At 38.8% G+C, this 21,900-nt stretch overlaps 1 protein-coding gene across 1 annotated transcript in view; it reads left to right on the top strand.

Annotated features, from left to right (window-relative positions):
* The first annotated feature begins 3,709 nt into the window (after positions 1–3,709).
* TXLNB (taxilin beta) overlaps positions 3,710–21,900 on the top strand; it is a 46,769-nt gene continuing 28,578 nt past the window's right edge. The window contains exons 1-4 of the mRNA XM_045865637.3: positions 3,710–3,839; positions 6,095–6,538; positions 14,850–14,941; positions 19,444–19,614. Coding sequence (XP_045721593.1) covers positions 6,109–6,538; positions 14,850–14,941; positions 19,444–19,614 — 693 coding nt within the window. The 5' untranslated portion in view covers positions 3,710–3,839; positions 6,095–6,108. The remainder of the gene's footprint in view (positions 3,840–6,094; positions 6,539–14,849; positions 14,942–19,443; positions 19,615–21,900) is intronic.

Below are 21,900 nucleotides of genomic sequence, written 5' to 3'. Positions count from 1 at the left end.
CTTTTGTGCAGTTTGGGAAAACAGAGTACTCTCGATACTAAACAAATGAAAAGTGAAGGTAGTCATTAACTCCAGGAAAAACAAAAAGTTACAAAAGAATAGAATTATATACAATCCCAGTGCTTTACCCAATTTAGCAGTGAACATTTTTTCAATAATGAAAATATAGAATATTAATTAAAAATGAGTTATATTTTATGAAGAAAATGAGGGAAAGGGGGATATAACTAAAATCTTTATTATTATGGGAAGACAATAGGTAATGTCAAAAACTGATGAGTTGACAGGCAGCAAGCTAGGCATTATTTATAAATGAAACAATAAATCACAGAAGAAATATCTGGATTGGTTTAATATTACCGCCCCTTGGGAACATGACAAGGTTAGAGGAACAGGGTGGAGAGGGGTACAAGGGATTATTGTTTCTTGTGATAAACTTTTTAGTACTGATATTAGAAATTAGGCTTCCTATTTTCTTATAACATTTGCATAAAAATCAAAATGTTATTTTCCCAAAAACTTCCTTATAATAGCTCAAAGCTTTATTTTTTTTTTAAGATTTCATTTATTTATTTGACAGAGAGAGAGAGATCGTGAGAGCAGGAACACAAGCAGGGGGAGTGGGAGAGGGAGAAGCAGGCTTCCCGCTGAGCAGGGAGCCTGATGTGGGACTCCATCCCAAGACCCTGGGATCATGACCTGAGCCAAAGGCAGACGCTTAACGACTGAGCCACGCAGGTGCCCGCTCAAAGCTTTATTTTATAAAATCACTGAGTTCTGGGGTACCTGGTGGCTCAGTCAGTTAAGTGTCAGACTCTTGATTTTTGGCTCAGGTTATGATCTCAGGATCATGAGATCAAGCCCTGTGTCAGGCTCTGTGCTCAGCAGGGAGCCTGCTTGAGATTCTCTCTCTCTCTCTCCCATCTCCCTCTGCCCCTGCCCCTGCTCGCCCCCCCTTTCTCTCACAAAAATAAATAAATAAATCTTAAATAAATAAATAAACAAAATACTATTATTATTAATTTGTTCTCTTTACATCCCCAGTTCTTTGGGCCTCTACCAGGCTAGAGATGGATTCTAGAGAGCTACAAGTTTGTGTGTTTGTATTCATTTTAATAATAATTGAAAATGTATAAGCCTACCCTAGATCACCTGGATAACTGTCATTTGGTGCCATCACTATCATGTGTATATCTATCAACTTAGCTCAAAGTACCACTACTTTTTTTTTAAGTTTTTATTTCAATTCCAGTTAGTTAACTTATAGTGTAACATTAGTTTCAGGTGTATAATATTGTCATTCATCACTTCCATACAACACCCTTGCTCATCACAAGCACACTCCTTAATCCCCATCACTTAGTTAACCCATCCCCTCACCCACCTCCCCTCTGGTAACCATCAGTTTGGTTTCTACAATTAAGAGTCTGTTTCTTTGTTTGCCTCTCTTTTTCTTTCTTTTTTTTCTCCCCCTTTGTTCGTGTGTTTTGTTTTATAAATTCCACATATGAGTGAAATCATATGGTTTTTGTCTTTCTCTGACTGACTTATTTCACTTAGCATAATAATCTCTAGCTCCATTCATGTCATTGCAAAGAGTAAGATTTCATTTCTTTTTTATGGCTGAGTAATAGTCCATTCTTTTCTACTTTTTTCTCAGATCTAGGGTTAGGATTAGGGTTAGGGTTATGGCCAGGGTGAGGGTATGCAAGTAGTATTATTTTAATAATTGCAAGAAAGTAAGAAAGAGCTATAAATTATACATCAGTATCAAAGGAAGTCCAGTTGAAATTATGGCCAGTAATGTGAATGAAACTTATGTAATCATTTGGACAGACCAAGTGTTGAAGAAATCGAATCATTTCATAAGGTACACTCTAGAAGAGTGTCATAAACTCAATAGGACCAGCAGGCACTACCATATTCATGTTGCAAGTAGCAGTTTGGGTTCAGCAAAATATTATCTGTCACATAAAAGTAATGTTCATTTGAATTTTACTTATTCATTTTGTAGGGTTTTTAAAATAATATATACTTAAAATTTGTATCATATAATAACTATAAGCAGCAGAAGTTTATATCTATTTTTACATTAGTACATATTGGTAAAAATGATAATATAATAACTTATTTCAATCATGGTAAGTTCTTTTTTTTTCCTTTAAATTAATTTCAACATTAAATTAAATTTGAGAAGAATTGACTTACTTTTTGTATTCACTGAGAGATCTAACTACACCAGTTTAATGCAGTCCAGTATGCCACCCATTTGTGGCCCTCACCAAGGACATATTAATTTAGAAAGAAGTACTTTTTCTCTCACCCATTTTAATTTACCAACTTTATCATCAAATGATGCAGCAACAGCCTATTGTTGAGAACACTTATCTATATATAACTTATGCCTCCCCTGAACTCAGAGAAAGGCATGAGAAAATGTTTGGGGGCAGAATATTTTAGTTTTCCTTTACTACCGTAGCAATTTACCATGAATCTAATAGCTTTAAAACAACACAAATTTATTATTTTACAGTTTTGGAGGTAAGAACTCCACAAAGAGTTTCACTGAGCTAAAATCAGTTGTCAGCAGAATTGCATTCATTTCCCAAATCCCTTGGTTTGTGGCCCCACATCACTCTGACCTCTTTTGGAGTCCTTTTCTGACTCTGACCCTCCTGCTTCCCTCTTTTATTTTTAAGGACCCTTGTGATTACACAGGGCCCACCCAGATAGTTCTGGATAATCCCCCCATCTCAAGATCCTTAATTTAATTAAATATGCAAAATCTCAACATCTCTTTCATCTTGTAAAGTAACGTATTATCAGTTCCTGGGATTAGGATGTGGACATCTTTCTGGTGGCACTATTCTGCATAGCACAATGGGTATCATTATGCCCAGCCAGTCCCAAGAGCAGGAACTCTGATGGAGAAACCTGCCTTGGAAAAGTGTGGGAACATGTTTTCTAGAAAAAGAAGGAAAAGGGCATGGATGTAAGGTAAGAGAAAGGGGCATTTTGTGGTGAATGAAGAGAAGATTCTTTTTCTGAGGAGGATTAAGGAGCAAGTTGAAGACGTAAGAAGGGTGGAAAAACTTGGAAAAGCAGTTGGTGGAAAAGGCTCCAATTCAGGAAGAAAAAGTGACTGCCTCCCCAAGGGCTTATCTGAGATGTGAAGTTGGTGACATGCTTAAGATGTGGGATCTGAGGCCAATTATGCCAATTACCATGTCCGTGAAGATGCCACCAAACTCAGCACCAAGACAGCCACCTCCATTTGTATTTCAAATTTTACAAACAAACCAATGACATCAGAATTCAAGTAGTTCTCCCACCTCCTTTTTGTTATGCCGTTGGATTTTCCCCCCATGATTCCTATGAGAAATCTGACGCTAATTAGACTAGCATAAGAAGGGAGAAAAAGATGAATCATGGACCACACTGGAAACAAACTAAGGAATAAGAAAATATGATCTCTGCCCAAAAGAATAACGGTGAAAAATTGTGTTAACAGAGGGGCTTATAGAGAGAGTTTAAATTTTTTAAAGGATAAAACACGGAGAGTCTGATATCTATCAGCTGTTTCTCTTTCCCCAGACACTTGCCCTGGAGACAGCTACTGAAACTTGGGTGTATTTCTCTCTTGCTGTGTTATACACTGTTCCTTTTCCTCCCCACCCCCTCCCTGCTCTCCTGCCGCCTGTGTGTGTGTGTGTGTGTGTGTGGTTTCTCTCTCCCTTGAAAGAACACAGCTGCCTGTCTCCTGTTGTCGCCGCTCCTCTGACTAGCTTTTTGCAGCCTCTTGCTTCTCCTTCTCTTTCTGCTTAGCTCCTTGTCTTCTGGTAAGTGCGACAAACACTCCCCCAAACCCTGTGAGAAGGTGTAGGATGCGGTTTGTGGTGTTTGAAACTTGCAACTTTGAGATTGCTGCTGAACTGTGGAAGAACTTTCCATTGTTTTATTTATAATTGAAATGTGTTACTCAGGAAGGGATGTGTGTGATAATCTGCTGGGTTCCCCATACAAGTGAAAAATTCTCAGAGGAGCAAAAAAAAAAAAAAGGCAATAAAGTGTATTAAGAAGATAAAATTTAGAAATAATTTCTTGCCGTCAATTCATACAGAAAGGAACAACTTAAAAGTAGTGGAGTTCTTTGACTTTTTTTCCCCTCTTGTTGATTTATCTTGAGGCTACTTTTAGGAATTGAGTTGTGTTGTGGTTTACAATGACTCAGTTATTCTGTTTTAAAGTAAATGTGGGCTTTGAGTTTAAAGGATATCCATGGAATTAATATTAAAAACATCAATGGCTGTGGCCTCTGAGGAATGAAGAATAAATCAAATACAACCCAACTTTTGTGTTTAGACTAACCATACTAAAACTCCTGTGAAAAGTCAGTTTTAAATTCATTGCTTTGAATTTGGGGTTTAACTTTAGATTTTATTCCTTCCTCAGAAGGATCCCTAACACTTTAAAACCCACATATGTATTTAAGCCAGTACATGTTTACTGCTTTTAGTTCTGATTTTAAAAGGATTCTCTTCCCTTGATTTTTGAAGAAGTGCTAAATGTCATGGCTCCTTTTAGAAGCGCTTAAAATAACTTCTGGCTGGACAGCAGGTGCCATGTATCTTTCTCAGAGTTTAGGGGAGGCGTAAGTTATATATAGATGAGTGTGCCCAACAAGTAGGGGTCAGGATAAAGAAATGCCAGTGATGAAAACAATAAGGCTGTTTACTGCATCATTTGATAATAAAGTCGGTGCGTTAAAGTGGGTAAGAGAAAAACAGTACTTCCTTCGAACTGAATGAGTACTTGATGAGGGCCATCAGTGGGCGGCACTGGCTGTAGGCTGAATTTTCCGTTCTTACTGTGGTCCAAGCACTTGACATCCCCTGCCATGAGAACAAGAGAAAGAAGCTGTGCAGTGCATGGAACAGTATGTTTTTGTTTTTCCTCTTGGGCCACCACAACAGCAAAATTTGTGCATTATGAGAACCCCGTCATATTTTTATGCTGTTAATTAGCAGCATTGCCATTAGATACCATTGGCAAATAAAATGCACCATTGCTTAAAAGCCTAAGTCAACTCTATTGCAACCCAAGAAATGGAGATAGCCAGAAATCCTGGTATTCTTTGACTGAGCTTGCAGCCCCTATTTCCAAAGAGGCCATATTATATGTGGATTGTTTCCCAAGTTCATTCCCTTCCTATTCATTAAACATTACTATTTCTTAAAAATTACAAAGTTATCCTAGAGCTTCTTGACTGAGAAAAAAAGGGTTGTAATCTGTTTTTTTTTCCTAAAAGAAAGTCAGTTTTTATATTGGAACAAAAAAGTATTATTGAAATTCAAGAAATTATTTTTATGGCCATCACCATGGTTCCAAACTAGTTTGTTGGTTAATTTGTACCTTCCTCCATTCTCCGTTTTATTCCAAAAATGAAGCTAGTTTGAAACTCAGAAAATGTATCTTGCTGATGGATAAATTATGTGTTGCTCATCTGAGAAAAGGAAAATACCTGAAAAGCAAGAAAGTATTTCCTGTATTTAGTATAATAATTCATTTGTATCAATGTACTCATATTTATCAAATCTTCACTTATGAATTAGAATAGAGTTTAGGACTGCTGTTGTTATGAGTGATTTTAGTAAGTTCAGTTGCTCTCGTATTAAATGTTTTCACTTAGAAAAAAAGTAACAGCACTTTAAACATTTTAAATATAGACATCTATGTACTTCCAATGACCATAAATCTACATAGAATAATGTAAGAGAATGGTAACACAAGTTGGCTTAAGCAATATGACAAATATAACATGAAAAACAATATCTTGAATTACTCCATTAATGTCAATCATAGGAATTTCTACTGGAATTTAAAGACCAAAACCAAAAATACGCTAATATTATGACTTGCTTTGGAAAAATGGCTTTCCTCTGTTTCTACCTAATTAATTGAAATATCAATGGTTTGTGAAAATACATTCATTCTATGTTAGAAACTGTAATTAGTAGGTGCCCTTTTGGGGATATCCTTACATTTTACATATAACTGGGTTAACTATATAAAATTTGACTATGCTTACCACTAGATACTACTCCCAGTATGGAGACAAATCACTCTGTACAGCTCTCAGGAGAACCCCAGTCAACACCTCCAGGGGAAAGTTCATCATTACCCAATCAAAATGGCTTGGAGAAGCAAGATGACAAGGATTCCTCAACCCCACTTCAAGCACCAGAGGGGAAGACAGGGGTGCAGTCTGAACAGGGAGCTCATGATATCTCTGAGGAGTTGAATCGACAATTAGAAGACATAATTAATACCTATGGGTCTGCTACTGAAAAAGAGGGTCCCACCAAGACAAAGGAGCAGCCTGAGAACATAGAACCACCCGACAATGGGGATGGGGACTGTGATGAGGTCACTGAAGAGACAGAGAGAGAACCCATGGCTTCTGGAGAGCCAACCACAGCCAAAGAGCCTGTCAGCAATAAAGAGCAAAAGTTGGAAAAGAAAATCCTAAAAGGATTAGGCAAGTAGTTATGTTCTAATGCATGACTTTTCTTTGATGATTCCTAAAAAGGGGCACTTCCTCCAACCTTTACTAAAAGCCACATCTCATTTTTGGATTACTGTAATAGCTTCCTTCAGGGTCTCCCTACACTTTCCTTGTTATACTTGTGTTTAGCCACTTCCCTTCAAAAGAGAGAAAGTGAACTTTTCAACATGTTACTCACTTACCCTGTCTCCCCAATGGTTTCCCACTGCTCTTAGGACAAAGACTAAAATTCTTACCATGGTCTTTCAGGCCCTAATGGTCTAACCCACACCAGTCTCTCTAGCTTTATCTCCTATCACTCTACCCCACAATATCTCCTTCCTGAACTCCCTATCCCTATCACCACCACTACTACTACTGCCTAATTGCTCATCATTCTGATCTTCTCTACCCGTTTTTTGAACACAGCATACTCCATCCCCCACAAAGCCCACATACATCCTATTTTCTCTACCTAGAAATCCTTAAAGTTCAGCCCTTTGGGCACTTAACATTTAGCTTACAATTCAAATGGCATTTTCTTAGCCCAACCCTAGATAAAGTCTTCTTGTTTTCTGTTTCTGTTGTACCGTGTATCTTTCCTTCTTTGCATTTAGCAGCTTTTGAGACTGTACATTTACTTTTTGTGATTATTTGGTTAATGCATGTCTTCTTTTAGCTCTTTCAGATCAAGAACAGGGACTGTGTGTGTATTCAGACATCACTGGATGCCTAGTGTCTAAGATAGTGGATGACACCTGCTAGGTGCTCAATAAATATTTGTTATAAGGACGAATGAACAAGGGAATGAAAGGAAAATTACTTAAAGCAAAGCTAGTGGAATCTGGATTTAAGCAAAATATAAATATAGAAACGGGTTTTTTTTTAAGATTTTATTTATTTGACAAAGAGACAGAGAGAGGAAACATAAGCAAGGAGAGTGGGAGAGTGGGAGAGGGAGAAGAAGAGGGATCAGGACCTGAGCCAAAGGCAGACACTTAACGACTGAGCCACGCAGGTGCCCCTAGAGATGGTTTGTATATAAAATGATTGTCAATTAGATCACTGAGTAGTATGTTCTATTACTACATAAAATATTTTTTATTTCACAAAACTTTAAAAACCTATCAGTTAGGGCGCCTGGGTGGCTCAGTTGGTTAAGCGACTGCCTTGGGCTCAGGTCATGATCCTGGAGTCCCGGGATCGAGTCCCGCATCGGGCTCCCTGCTCAGCGGGGAGTCTGCTTCTCCCTCTGACCCTCCTCCCTCTCATGCTCTCTGTCTCTCATTCTCTCTCTCACAAATAAAAAAAAAAAATTAAAAAAAAATGTATCAATTATAGAATGTCAAAAATTGCACAAAATAATTTTACTCTCATTAGTTTATTGATTCAGCAAATATTTATTAATGCCTCAACTTTATGAGGTACTGTGCTAGGTACATAAAGATAAATAAGTCAGCAAGGCCCTTTGGTTAAGTAGCTCTAAATATGGAGAGAAAAACAGATATGTAATCTAACTGTTATATAGGATAAGTGCTAAGAACAGGCATGGGAAAATTGTTAGGAGACCATGAGGGATTCTACACCAAAAATGGCTGTTAAAGAAGGATGAGAGAGTTAATTTTTTAGCTACTAGTGAAAGCATGTTACTGTACATAGGAGAGCCCCTCTGCCTGTCTTCCTTGGTGAATTTCACTGTGACACTCAGTACAAATACTACTTCCTATATGGTACATTCCCAGACATGCCCAGCTAGAGTTAGCATCACCTTCCTTACCTCTCCAACAAATTTTCTGCATCAATCATTTGTTTATACACCTGCCTCCCAAGGGAGGTGGAGAATCTATCAGGGACAGCTATAATGTCTTATTCATTTCTGTAAGATAGTGTGGCAAAGTGAAAGATCATGGGCACTGGAGTCAGAACTGTGTTCAGATTCCAATAACAAGCTATCTATAAATCCCAAAATACGTCTCTGATGGCATGGGATATCACTATGGTACTTAAAACCCATTGTGGGCAATGCTTTCAAGAAGGGCTAGAAGACACATTTAAATAGGACACATGATCCACCCAACATAAAGAATAAAATAACCCAAATAATACTTTAAATATATCTACCAAGTTGCAAAGTGCAAGACTGGAATCACTCAAGTGTTTTGGATCTTTGGGAAAGAGAATAAAGTTGCTCTGTGTTCAAAAGCTGTTTTCCTTATCTATCCAAGACATCTCAGAAATGTCCCTTTGTATTAGTCATTGTTAAACTTCCCATAAGACAGTACATAATCACAGCATGGAGGTTTATGATTTCAAGTGTTCCTAACCCAGAAAGTTCTTTTGCTTTATCACTCTACAACTATTTATACAGAGGAATGTGTATGTGTTGTATTGGGATATGAAAAAATTAGGGGTAAAATTAAAGATGACCAATTATGGTTTCTTCTCTGTCTTCCATGAGTTATTTCAAAATCTATAGTAATCATCTAATTACCAAATAATCAAAATAATTGTAGAGAAAGAAAACATTCCACAACTCTAATTCTGCCACTATCTCCAAGTTACCAGATTTCAACTGAATGTTTGATCAGAACCAATGACTGTGAAGCCGGGTGCCCACTAGTATCCACCCTAACTACCTGTATGTGCATGCTGACCCTTCCATGCCATTCCTCCAAACACCATCAGCATATTCCTCTAAGCACTATAATGTTTCAGCTACATTATGGGACTTAAACATTTTTAGGCTAATCTAAATATGCAACCACCATTTTAAACATGATTTCAGCTTCAACAAGACAGTACTTGCAGCCATCTGCAAGTAGCTTTAGCACTTAACTGTGCATTAGAATCAAATACAGAATTTATGAAAAATGCTGTTCCTGAGTACAGAAATTCAGAATTGGGAGGACTGGAGTGGAGCCAAAGTACCAAGGGTGGTTCTGATACAGATAGATTGTGGAAGCAATGATTATGTTGTTTCAGAAAGTTCTTCCTCCATCCTTTTGAAGAAAAAGTGAAGTGCTGGCTGTGGTCTTCTTTAGAATCTATTTGGACCTTTTATAGAATTTTAGTAAATCATTTGACCAGTACCTGAAAATATCCTTAGATTTTGCTTAGGTACTTGATCAAAGACAAGTCTTTCATTATTGCATGTTTATCAGATAATATCTGCTTTATTAGTATTTTTGAGATGCTGAAATGTTCTGGCTCTCTAACCCAAAATTTTCCATAGTATATACTTTGGGATATTTGAGATTTCAGACAAAGTTAAAGTTCCCTTACTGCCAGAATTCTCTGACCTTTAATATATACCATGAAAATCTGCAGTAGAGACAGGCATAGTTTACAACATTTCCTGGACTTACTGGACCAAAGACACCCTTCTTTCATAGAACACCTTTGATTATTTGGGAAATGTCTCTACAACTCAAGTACCCAGGACTTGTTTTTCCTTTAGAGACTGCATATCCTCCCACAATCAACACACTATACACCAGAGCAGTTGGAGGAACATTTTTAAATCTCTTTAGTTGATAGAGTCACTTTCCCCTTGGCATCTGAATTGAAAGAAACAAAAACAGATTCCCCAATAGACAGCACCCTGACACATCCTGTCAACATCTAAAGTAACCCCCTTACCTCCCCCACCCCATCCTCCAGACTCACAAATGTCTTATTAATCACTTCTCTGCCAACAGTACGTGGGCTGCACGAGCACCGCATAGTAATAAGCACAGAACAGTGATAAAATATAATATACATACTGACATTCAGGTTGATAACTGATTGAGTAGGAAATCAGAGGTTTGAAGCATAAGCCTGGGAGGAAAACAAAGCTGATCCACAGGTCCAGTCTGAGTTCAGAATACATCTAGTCAGCCCACTAATTTTATAGACAGGGAAATTGTAGCTTAGAGAGTTTAAGAGTCTACAAAAAAGGTTACTCAACTAGTTGATGCGATTGTGAGATTAGTCATAAAGAAAGCAAGGGGGCAGAACTGAAGTCACTAATATTGCAGGATTGAAGAGACATACAAACTAACTGGTATATTGGTTAAGGAGCATTTACCATAGCTCAGTTAATGGTTTGTCTTTAGTTACAGGTGACTTTCAGTTGTACCTTCAGAGGACCTTGACTAGGACAGTGGATTCTGAAATGTCTTTGGAAAGACATTTACTTACTCTTCCTTAGAATGGGCACTTTCCCAGATGATTTGTTTCTCCATTTTAGCTTGATTGCTAGTTTCACTGTGAAAGGGGGATAAACTGTTGCCTGGATACAAATGCCAAATTTTTGGAAGAGATGGTAGGAGACCAGAAGAATTCAGGGAAAAGAGGAATCAACAGAAACTGCAAGGTTCATGAGTAGAGTCACAGGGAAGCTAGATTTTAGGCCATATCCTAAACAGAGAGAGAGGTTTAAAAATAGGTCAAATGGGAGAGAAAACTATAACTTGAGCAAAATGATTAGCACTCTCTTCTGATCAGAATTAAGAATAGATGTATTCATTTCCTACCGTTCTTCCTGGTATTTTTCTTTTTCACTAAGGTTTTGCTTTATTTTCTCTGGAATAATCTCCTCATCATTAGACTCTTGAAGGTTTTTTTTTTTTTCCTTTTAAGAAAGTTTTCTTTATAGTTATAGCCAAGAAATTGCTAATAGTTCAAACATATCATCAACTGACCTAATAAGAAGTCCAGGTCCTCTCCCCAACTGAGTGAGAGGCCAAAGTTCCAAGTACATATACCAAGGTGACTAAAACACAGAAGATATAAAATGTTGGTCAAATAAAAACAATACAGACTAGGCAGTATTTTCAAAACTGATAAGCCATTAAAACCAAGCAAAACAAACAAAAACCAGACTATGAGAGGTGACAATGAGGGATAAGAGAATCTTGATAAATTTTAAAAGTCTGTTGTGTTTTTTTTCCCCAAAACATATTGGGAAGACAAAGATACCATCCAAACATTGTTAGTTTTGTTGTTGTCTAAATCAAGCTAAAAATGGTTAAAATTATTCCAGTCATGGAATCAACAAATCCTAAATGCTAAACTCAGAACCCATTTAGTCAACTTAATAATTTTATAGACAGGGAAATTTAGGCCCAGAGAGTTGAAGACTCTATAAAAAAGTCAACTCAATTAGTCAGGGACACAGTCTGTTCTAGAACCCAGGGTCTAGTCCTTATCCTTAGTCCAGTGTGAATTTAACTACACTGTCCTTTTCATCAACAAACACAAATCTTATTTCTCTCAAAAGATACCTATAGATACGCAGGAATTATTTGTATCATAGTCACTATTTTTAAATTGTGTTAGAAAACAAAATTAACATTGAAATATGAATCTGGGTCTAACATTTGAAACAGAACATTCACGATCTTTTCCAGCTTTAAGTTTCTGCCATAACACGTGGAAATCAGGAAGGGGAAAGAGAGGCACACTGGTGTGTCCAAGACCAAATTTTAGCCCCAAATTTCTAGAAGATAATTTTGGAAGAGAAAAAGCCAGGTTTTAGACACTCATCAAATCTGCATAAACTTAGTATAAACAGTTATCACTATGCTAAAAGTTTAAGAAAAATCCCAGCCCTCATTTATATAGCTGATTTCATTATCTCAATTTAAATATTTTAATTTCTTTGATGTAAAAATCATTCCTTTGTATTACAATACTCCCTCAGTCTACAACTGTGCCATTGGCCATAGCCATGTGTGACATGGCTGTTCTTGTTGCTCAGGTGGTCCTACCTCCTTGTAGACTTACTACTACCTGACTATTTTGTGGAGGGATGGCCATATGCCCTTCATGTGCCTTCTCCAGCTTAATGGGGACTTCAGGTCTGTCCCTTGCTTTCTTTATGACTAATCTCACACTCACACTGCTTTGGAATGACACATTGGGGAAAAGGCAGGTCATTCCCTCCCAACAAAATGTCCCTAAAAAAAGTCAGTTTGTCTCTTCTGTCTGACACTATCACCAAATGACCCCATTTCTGTAGAACTGTAATTACAGCCTTTATTAGAAGATGAGCAATCTCTGTCTATTCCTCTTCTCCTCCATAATCCCACACAGCATTCTAGTCCAGCAAACCAATGGAAGTTTAAAAATTAAGCTCCCTGATGTCACAAATTTATTCATTCTGTACATGCTTATCTCCAATTTCCTGGGTTTTTGTGTTGTTGTTGTTGACGGGCAAAATCATTTTTGAAGGATAAATTGATGCTTCTGAATGTTGACCTTCTACACAAAATAACGGGGCATGAGAGCAGAAAGATACCTCAGTGAGTGTGCCCCAAACAAAACAGAACAAAATGAAACCCTCTTCTCACAGTTAAAGAAAATAAAAAAGAAAGAAGGTACTTCGTGTGGAGGGAAAAAGAGACCCACTGGACTCACCCAAATGTTTCTATCTCCCCACAATGAGACACATAATGGTTTTATGTGACCATACTCCTACTGAGAGGTATCCTGAGCATATACTCAGAGGCACAGGTGAGAGTAAGACCTGTCTGTCCTCCAGTCAATCACAGAGTTGTCTTCAGGACAGTGTTCATTTAATTTACGTGCTACTAGTGGGCACAGGTTGGCTTTGCTTTGTTCCACTATTACTGACATTTACTGAGAACTTGCCGTGGACCAAACATGATCTGAGTCCTGGGCCAAATCTGATCCACAACGATCTCTTTCTTCTAATAGACGACACTCACTTGGGACAACAGTCTTCATGTGGGACCCTTTCCCAGACTGAAGACAAGGGTGAAGGGATGTCACATCCTTCCCTGTTGCTCGAGAAATAGCTCTGAGCACAGACACAGGAGAGGTGGGGCAGCACGATAAGCCACAGGCCATAATTGGAGAGCTGGCGGGCACTTCTCACACCCACCTTCTCCCCATCGTAGGCTGTGTCTCTAATCCGAACTGACTCACTGGGCAGAGATGGACAAAACCAGCTGTTAGGAATGAGGTCATGTTTTTTAAGAAAAAGTTTCCTTTTATTTCTCTGGGTTTCCTGGCATCCAAATTCCACATGGGAATGAAGTGATTTAGAGCAAGTAGACAAACCTTGGATCCAAGCCTTGGCTTTGCCAGTACGAATTATGTAACTTTGGCCTTCACTGGGCCTTAGATTTTTAATCTATAAAATTAACCAGTTGTCTGGATGCTCTTTAAAGTCCTTCTAGACCTAAAATTCTTTGATGGCATTGGAGTTACCAGATTTAGCAAATAAAAATGCAGGATGCCAAGGGGAATTTGAACTTCAGTAAACAATGCAAAAATTTTTTTAGTATAAGCATGTCCCATGTCATATATTTCATATGGTAAGCCTAATTCCGTGATTTATCTGCCTCCCCAGGATAAAAGCAAATATTCTGGCAAAAAGGAAATGCCTGTTCTTGGGGAAAGGTTGTCAAAGTTGTTAATATTCTTACATAGATTTACATCAGGAAACGTGGCCTCTACTGTGTGGCTTGACCTTCCTATTCTAATTAGACAGAGTGGCTGTCACTCTGTTCCACCTTGATCAGACTCTTTGAAAAGATATCATCAGTGGTACATGCAGGCCCCAGGGTCCCTCTCGTCCCCACCAACACTCAGCCCAATGGCTACTTGAAAACAAGATTTCCAGGCCCACAAAAAGGCAAACGGGGAGGCTGAGCTGAAGAAGACAAAAGGAAGAACAATGAGGAAAGAGAAGAATCTGAGATTCACTATCAAATAATCATGAACAGATGAGTCTTAAAATGTAGCATAAACTCCAAGTGAGGTCAGAAAAGGAGACTGCCAACAAAGATTAAGGCCTGGGTGGGAAGAAGGAAGGGCCAGGAAGGCTGAACCCATTGTCACAGAGATACAAAAAGGCCTGTGGGGAAGGCCCTCTGTGTCTTGGCTTGGTTTTCCTTCTATGTTGATTTTATTCTCTGCTAGGTAGGAAATATGAGCAGAATATTCCCACCCAAACTTCATGGAATGCATTCATGCACAGAAACAAGACAGTTGGTTCCCCCCAAAAAGAGAAAAAAGATACTAGGAGAACAAAACCAAAACCCAAAAATGGCAAACTGAACTGTCAAATTTCTGTGCTTTGGGCTGGAATTCTAGAACCGCATGCGTCAATGTTGGCAGTTTGGTGGGCGTCAGAAGTTTTGACTGGCTGCTCTGCTTCTTTTCTTTTAAATTAATCAATGCGGGGAAGGGGTGATATATAAAGTCAGCATTTTTTATTCTTTTGAGTATTTTCAAAAGATTTAAAACATTTTTCTAAATGTCTTTATGGTCTTTGTTTTTGTTTTTTTTTAAGGAAAAGAAGCCAACCTGCTAATGCAAAATCTGAACAAGTTGCAAACACCTGAAGAAAAACTTGATTTTTTATTCAAGAAGTATGCTGAATTGGTAAGATCTCTGATTAGCTTTTTGTGTCCGAAAGATTCAGGCTCTGGTTAGAGCTGAGAAAAGGCCATTCGTTTTTCATGTACCTCATTAGAGACCATAGCTGGTTACTTCACACAAGCCAAAGCGAGAATCCATAAAAGCAGAATTTTTTGAAAGGAAAAAGAAACAGAAAAACTGAGGAAAAACAGCACAACAAAGAAAGAGGATAGAGTTGGAGTCTATTCTGCCTTCAGTTATATGTATAATTTGGGGAATGGAAGAGAGAATTAGAGATCATTGAAAATTGTGGATATTTTAAAGTTCTTCTTAGGTTTGTAACAAAACAGAAATATACTCGACCTAAAGGCAAACTTTCATTCAGTTCTTATGCCTAGGTGTTTTGAGGGGCCCCCTCAGGAAGGCAGTTGGATGAGTTTATCCTACCCTCAGCTTGTGACACCTTCTCATTTGGTCTTGAAAACTCTATTTGTTCATTCATTCATTCATTGATTCAACCATTCCTTTGTTTCTCTTTGATCTACATTCTTCTCCCCACCCCCCACTGTGGTGGTGTTTGATGTGGATTGCTTTGTGCCTAGTTCTAGGTCCTCGCCAGGCAGGATCCCTCTGGATAAGGCCAGTGGGAGGCAGGGAAGCCACTCAGAGACATCAGAGAATCCGTGAAGGGCACTGCCTCCCCACCAGTACTCCCACAATGGGTCAGCTGGGAAAAAGAGGAGGGTTCAGTGAGGCCAGCCTCTCTGCTACAGGAGTGCCATCTGAGGTCTGGGCCACTACTCCCCGAGGTGTGCGACCCGCTGCTGGGATGTGACACCCTCTGATGTGAGGCTAGCCAACGTGCTTCTCCTTCCCATCTTCTTCCTTTTTTTTTTTTTTTTTTCAGATTTTATTTATTTATTTGTCAGAGAGAGAAACACAAGCAGGGGAAGCGGCATACAGAGGGAGAAGCAGGCTGAGCAGGGAGCCGGATGCAGGACTTGATCCCAGGACCCTGGGATCATGACCTGAGCCAAAGGCAGACTAAGCCACCCAGGCGTCCCTCTGCTTGCTTTCTTTAAAAAATATGTTTTCACTCACTTATTTCTTTTGGACAAGCAGTGACAGGAGTATGACACGAAGTTCACACAGCAAAACGCTTCCTCCAGGCGGCGGGTTGAAGGCAGATTTACGTTGCCACTAACGAAGTTTCATTCAGAGCCTCTCACTGGCATGGGCCCCTCTGAGGCCCTGGACGCAATTCTCTTTTCTTAATTTTGGGGTTTTTTGTGGGTTTTGTTTTTAAAAGAGGGCCTCCAAAACTGAACGAGCTTCAGGTGCACAAAGCCCTCATCTTATCCCTACTGATGGAGTTTAACAAGTGACTTGTTTTCTTCCTTTTTCTCTCTAACTCTCGTCCTGTGGTCCCCGTTCGTTCCTTTCTTCCTGTCACATTGCCGCATCTTCTTAGGCTGAACTGTCCCGCAATAGATCCAGAGGGACCCTGAAACCCTGAGTCACTGGCTGGTTGTTTAACTCTGCCAATACTTTTTAATTGTTTTTTAATCACATAAACCCCACATCACAATGATATGAGAAATGCTGCAGACACAAGCAAACACATCTCTAATCCCATAACCTAAAACACAAACTTTGATTTATCCGTCTTCACTCCCATTCATTCTGCTATATATGCAGAGATACTTTTTATAACAATTACTTCCATAAAGGTACATATATAATTTGGTATCCAGTTCTGTTGGCTCATACGACAGACATTTGCCCATGTAGTTTAGAGTCTTTATAATTATATTTTGTAATAGTTATGTCATTTTCCAGGAAATGCAGAATTTTTTGAAAGGAAAAAGAAACAGAAAAACTGAGGAAAAACAGCACAACAAAGAAAGAGGCTAGATATGGGGACTTTATGGGGTCTCTAATATGGGGACATTAGATTCCGTCCACTGTTTGCTTTACCAAATACTGCTGCACTGAACATCGTCATGCATTAGATCTGTTCCTTCTCCTTCCTTTTATGATCTATGATCCCAATCGAAAATTGGGATTACTGAATCAAACAGTATGAATGCCTTTTGTTTGTTTAGGGGTTTTTTTAAATGGTCATAGCACTTTCTAAAAGAATGGTAGAAATTTATAAAGCGAGTATCAGTGTATCAACTTGTTTTTATCATAGCTTGCTTAACATCAGCTATTAACCGTCGTGAGCAATTTTAACGCCATAAAATAAGTAGGTTTCAAAAATATTTTTCCCAAAAGTAAGGCCCCCATTCTCACTGACATGTCCATCCTTGTTCTCTTCGGTATTTTCCACATTGTTATCCCTTCGATTTACCTCCTTCTACCAAAGCCATTCATGTTTCGTTTCTAGTGCCATGCTCCATACTTGGCTGGACTGGGCAGCATTCCAGCCTCGTCCGGAAAGCCATGTGGGGTGCTGCAGCCCATAGCAGCAAACCAGAAAAGCATCACTTCTCCCGTCTGTCTGAGATTTTCTTCCTGGGCCACAGCTGTTCACCCTAGGAAATCCCTCCACCTACTCACCCTCCCAGTCAGGAGTCACCCGACAGAGGTTATCTTTCCGGAGAGCCTACTCAACTCAAGCCTTACTTACTATACTTTGGCATTTATATCATGTCCTATAATAAACTTTAAAACCCAAAAGATCATTCTATAAAAAATGAATAGGAGAAAATTGGCTAAAAACCCGTTACATTTCCTTTTCAGAAAGGAAAAATTATGAATAATTTCAATCTTTTACCTGGGGACTAAAACCTATTTCATTGCTCACTGATTTGGACATTAATATAGAAGGTGTCCGACGTGTAAGTATTACCATAGAATAAATCATCAAATTCAAAGCTGTGAATCAAACTGCCACTCTAGCTAACTCACCCTTGCAGATTCTGAATCCTGTAATATTACCTACTATTGTTTTCATTAACAAATAAGGATACATTTATTAATAAAGATACCACATGACCTGGAAGAAATAGTTTTTCTAAGTTTCCTCAGTTTTAATGTAGTTACAACAAATCACTAATACTATTCTGATTTAGTAATTGGCATTAATTTTACTTTTTTAACTTAATAATAAAAAAGAGAGAGCAAGAAAAAGAGCAGATAAAAATCCAATATGCCTGTCACAATAGTATAGAAGTGCCATGGTGTCTAAGTGCATCGTTAAATCACTAAGCCAGGAAGTATCTGACTGAAGTTGACTCAGTTGCAATATGTTTTCATTCATTAAGAAACCATATATGTATTCACAAGCCTGAAGTATTTGAATAAAATTAGCCATGCTCTTAAAAAAATTGTCAGAAAGTTAAGGGCTTTTATTTAGAGCAAAGCAAGATAGACCTAGCTAAATGTGAAACGTATATGACTTTGCAGTAAAACTAGAACATTACATCGTTGATAAGCAAGCAACTTCCAACTTATGAAACACATGTAGAGTATCTTCCTCCTGGCACTCAGGTAGATCCACATGGGGCAGTGCTCCCTCATCAGGGCCAATAGTCGATGTATGTCTGGAGATATTATGGATGTTACGATTGTGGGAGGTGATCCTGGCATCCAGTAGGTCAGGGACCTACATCCAGTAGGTAGGCTAAACAGCCTATGATGCCCAAGATAGCCCCCCACAGCAAGAAATTATGTGGCCCAATATTCTAAGTGCTAAGGTTGAGAAACCCTGACATATGATTTAATCTTCAAAAGATAAAGTCTAAATCATAATGGCAATAACAATAATAACAATATCTAAATTTCAGAAAAAGATAATAGATCATTCAAAATCCAAATATACTCTCTCTTAATGATTTATTGGCCTATAAGCATGGAGGCTGGGGGTGGTCAGAGGGCAGGGCACGTTACGGATACTTGCCATTCACACTGCTGAATTGTGCAGCAGCTACCTCTGAAGCTCTGGTGGAAAATCACCAATGGTAGGTAGTCAAGAGGTCCTTTCTCTCTTCTGTCCCTGTTTCACAAACCACAAACTTCATCCTCCATTTACCAGGAGGTTGTTTTATGCTTTCCTAATTTTAAAAGAATAGTTGCTATAAGATTGTTTTGAGAAAGAATTGTGAGCACAAAATATACACCAAGCAGACACACCATTGACCCTTGCACCATTGCAAGGCATTATCGTGAATTCTGACAGCCTACAGATTCCAAGACATGCCCTTCTCTATTGACCAGTATCACTAGAGAGATTCAAGAGAAAGAAAATGATTTCTAGACTACCAAAAAGAAGATCAGAGTAAGACAGGATCATTATAATGATAAGGAAAAACCTATAAATGATATGCTCTAAAAGCCATATCTACAAGTATCGCAAAGTCCTATTTGTGAAGTTTATTTGATTGCAGAGGGGCGGTGACAATAGCAAAAAATGATTCCAACAACCACAGAGTGATCTTTAGGTATTTCCTCTTTTGCTGCTTTTCTAGCAACTCAAAAGCAATTCCTGCCATTTTATTTATGTTTACACCTCTCGTGTCTAGCTGGACGAACATCGCACTGAGCAAAAGAAGTTAAAGCTCTTACAAAAGAAACAGGTACAAATTCAAAAAGAAAAGGACCAGTTACAAAGTGAACACAGCAGAGCTATCCTTGCTCGAAGCAAACTGGAGAGTCTATGCCGAGAGTTGCAGAGACACAACAAGACACTGAAGGTATGTATCACCACCACTCTGAATAACACACTTTCTGGCATGCTGCATAGACACAGGCTTCTGCCACTCATGGAAAGAGCGTGAGTTTCTGACCTCCAGTAAATTATTTTAATTCCCCAAGCCTGTTTCCTCATCCCTAAAATGGGGATTACACCAACTTCACCATGTGGCCAGGGAGAAATTAAATGAGGTCATATATGTAGAGTGCTCCATGGTACCTGACACAGAGCAGGCTCCCAATAAATTGTGTGGCATCCCCCTTGCTTTTTTATTACCTTGAGTTTGTTTTCTTTTTCAAGATAAGACTCAGTTCTACTCTTTAAAATACGAATTTGTAAAAATTCAACAGTTTTTGTATTATAATGAAATCTGCAGGACACGAGAAAAATGGACACAAAGCTAACAGCAAGATTGAGAACCAAAATGTCAATAGTCAGCCGAAAAAGAAGCTGCTTGAAAAAACACTGAAGCTCTTCAGACTTAATCATTCAATCTAAAAATAATAGACTGATCACTCCATTCAGTCTGCATGGGTTTCATTAATTATAGCATAAGCCTATAGCAGTATGCCTAATTTGATTACACACAGACACTAGCTCCATTCAATGAAGCAAGATGCAGGCTCTCCAAGAGAATACTGAGGCGTCCACAATCCCCTTTCCAGCTGAAGATCTTAAAGCTTTTGACAAACAATAATTAATTAGACACCAATATTTCTGTGAGATAGTTATTATTACATATGTTTAAAAGGAGATCCTTTAAGAAGCAGAGAGATTAAGATCACTGCTGAGTTTGCACAACAGACTTGGGAAGAAAGCTGGAAGAGAATCATGGCTCTTCATATTCCGGACTGGTTTCAGATATCTGGGAAATGGAAGGCCAGCAGGATGAACTATAACTCTCAGATCACAAGTTGTAGGAGAAGGGCTTCTGGCATGTCTTCCATCATTGCACTAGTGACAATCAGAAATGCCGGTTAAATGGGGGCCTGGGGATGGGAGCAGTATTCTCAACTCAACATACATACTCAAGTAAACAGCACTGTGTGTTTCCATAAGTAGTGATATATTGTAAGGAGATAAAAACTAAATCCGATATAGTGGAAAGATTATCAACAAAGATGTTTAAAGAATGGGATGGAACGCCTGGGTGGCTCAGTCAGTTAATTCTGAATTTTGGCTCTGGTGGTGATCTCAGGGTCATGAGATCCAGCCCTGTGTGGGGCTGCAGGCTGGGCATGAAGCCTACTTAAGATTCTCTCTCTCGGGGTGCCTGGGTGGCTCAGTTGTTAAGCGTCTGCCTTCGGGTCAGGTCATGATCCCAGGGTCCTGGGATCGAGCCCCTCATCGGGCTCCCTGCTCGGCGGGAAGCCTGCTTCTCCCTCTCCCACTCTGCCTGCTTGTGTTCCCTCTCTCACTGTCTCTCTCTATTAAATAAATAAATAAAATCTTTTAAAAAAAGATTCTCGGGCGCCTGGGTGGCTCAGTTGGTTGGGTGGCTGCCTTCGGCTCGGGTCATGATCCTGGAGTCCAGGGATCGAGTCCCGCATCAGGCTCCCTGCTCAGCGGGGAGTCTGCTTCTCCCTCTGACCCTCCTCCCTCTCATGCTCTCTGTCTCTCATTGTCTTTCTCGCAAATAAATAAAATCTTAAAAAAAACAAAAAATTTAAAAAATAAAAATAAATTAAAATAAATTAAAAAATTAAAAAAAGATTCTCTCTCTCCCCCTGCCCCTCCCCCCCTAAAATAAATAAAGAAATAAATAAAATAAAGAATGGGATGATGTAGCCTGTGCTCTTTGGATAGCATCCAAAGGAAGAATGATGGAAGTGGCAGGAGACCCTATCAATACAGCCACAGGGCCTCAATGTGGACAATGAAGTTAAGTATCATTATTGTGCCAGGACTTGTGCTAAATGCGCTAAATAACATGTTATTTAATCTTCACAACAACCTTGCAGGGGTTAATAGCTCCATTTTATTGCTGAATAAACTGAGACTCAGCAATCCAAATCAGTTGTCCAAGGTCATGCATATATTATCAAAATCAGGCTTCAAATTCAAAACATTTTTCCGGGTTCCTCCTCAGTTTTTCTTTAACCCATGGATTATTTAGAAGTGTTGCTTAATTTTTATAGCCCATCATACATGGTCTATCTTGACAAACATGCTATACACACTTGGAAAGAAGGTGTGTTCTTCAAACGTTAGGTATAATTTTGCATACGCAACAATTAGCCCTAGATCATTTAGGTTTTTACTGAATTTTTGTCCAGTTGTTCTGTCA

Source organism: Mirounga angustirostris, unplaced genomic scaffold, assembly GCF_029215605.1.
Source record: "Mirounga angustirostris isolate CCGP_5_RB_7025 unplaced genomic scaffold, mMirAng1.0.hap1 SCAF_8, whole genome shotgun sequence".
Taxonomy (NCBI): domain Eukaryota; kingdom Metazoa; phylum Chordata; class Mammalia; order Carnivora; family Phocidae; genus Mirounga; species Mirounga angustirostris.
Note: the sequence above shows the minus strand (reverse complement) of the source record. Positions and strands in the feature narration are given on the sequence as shown.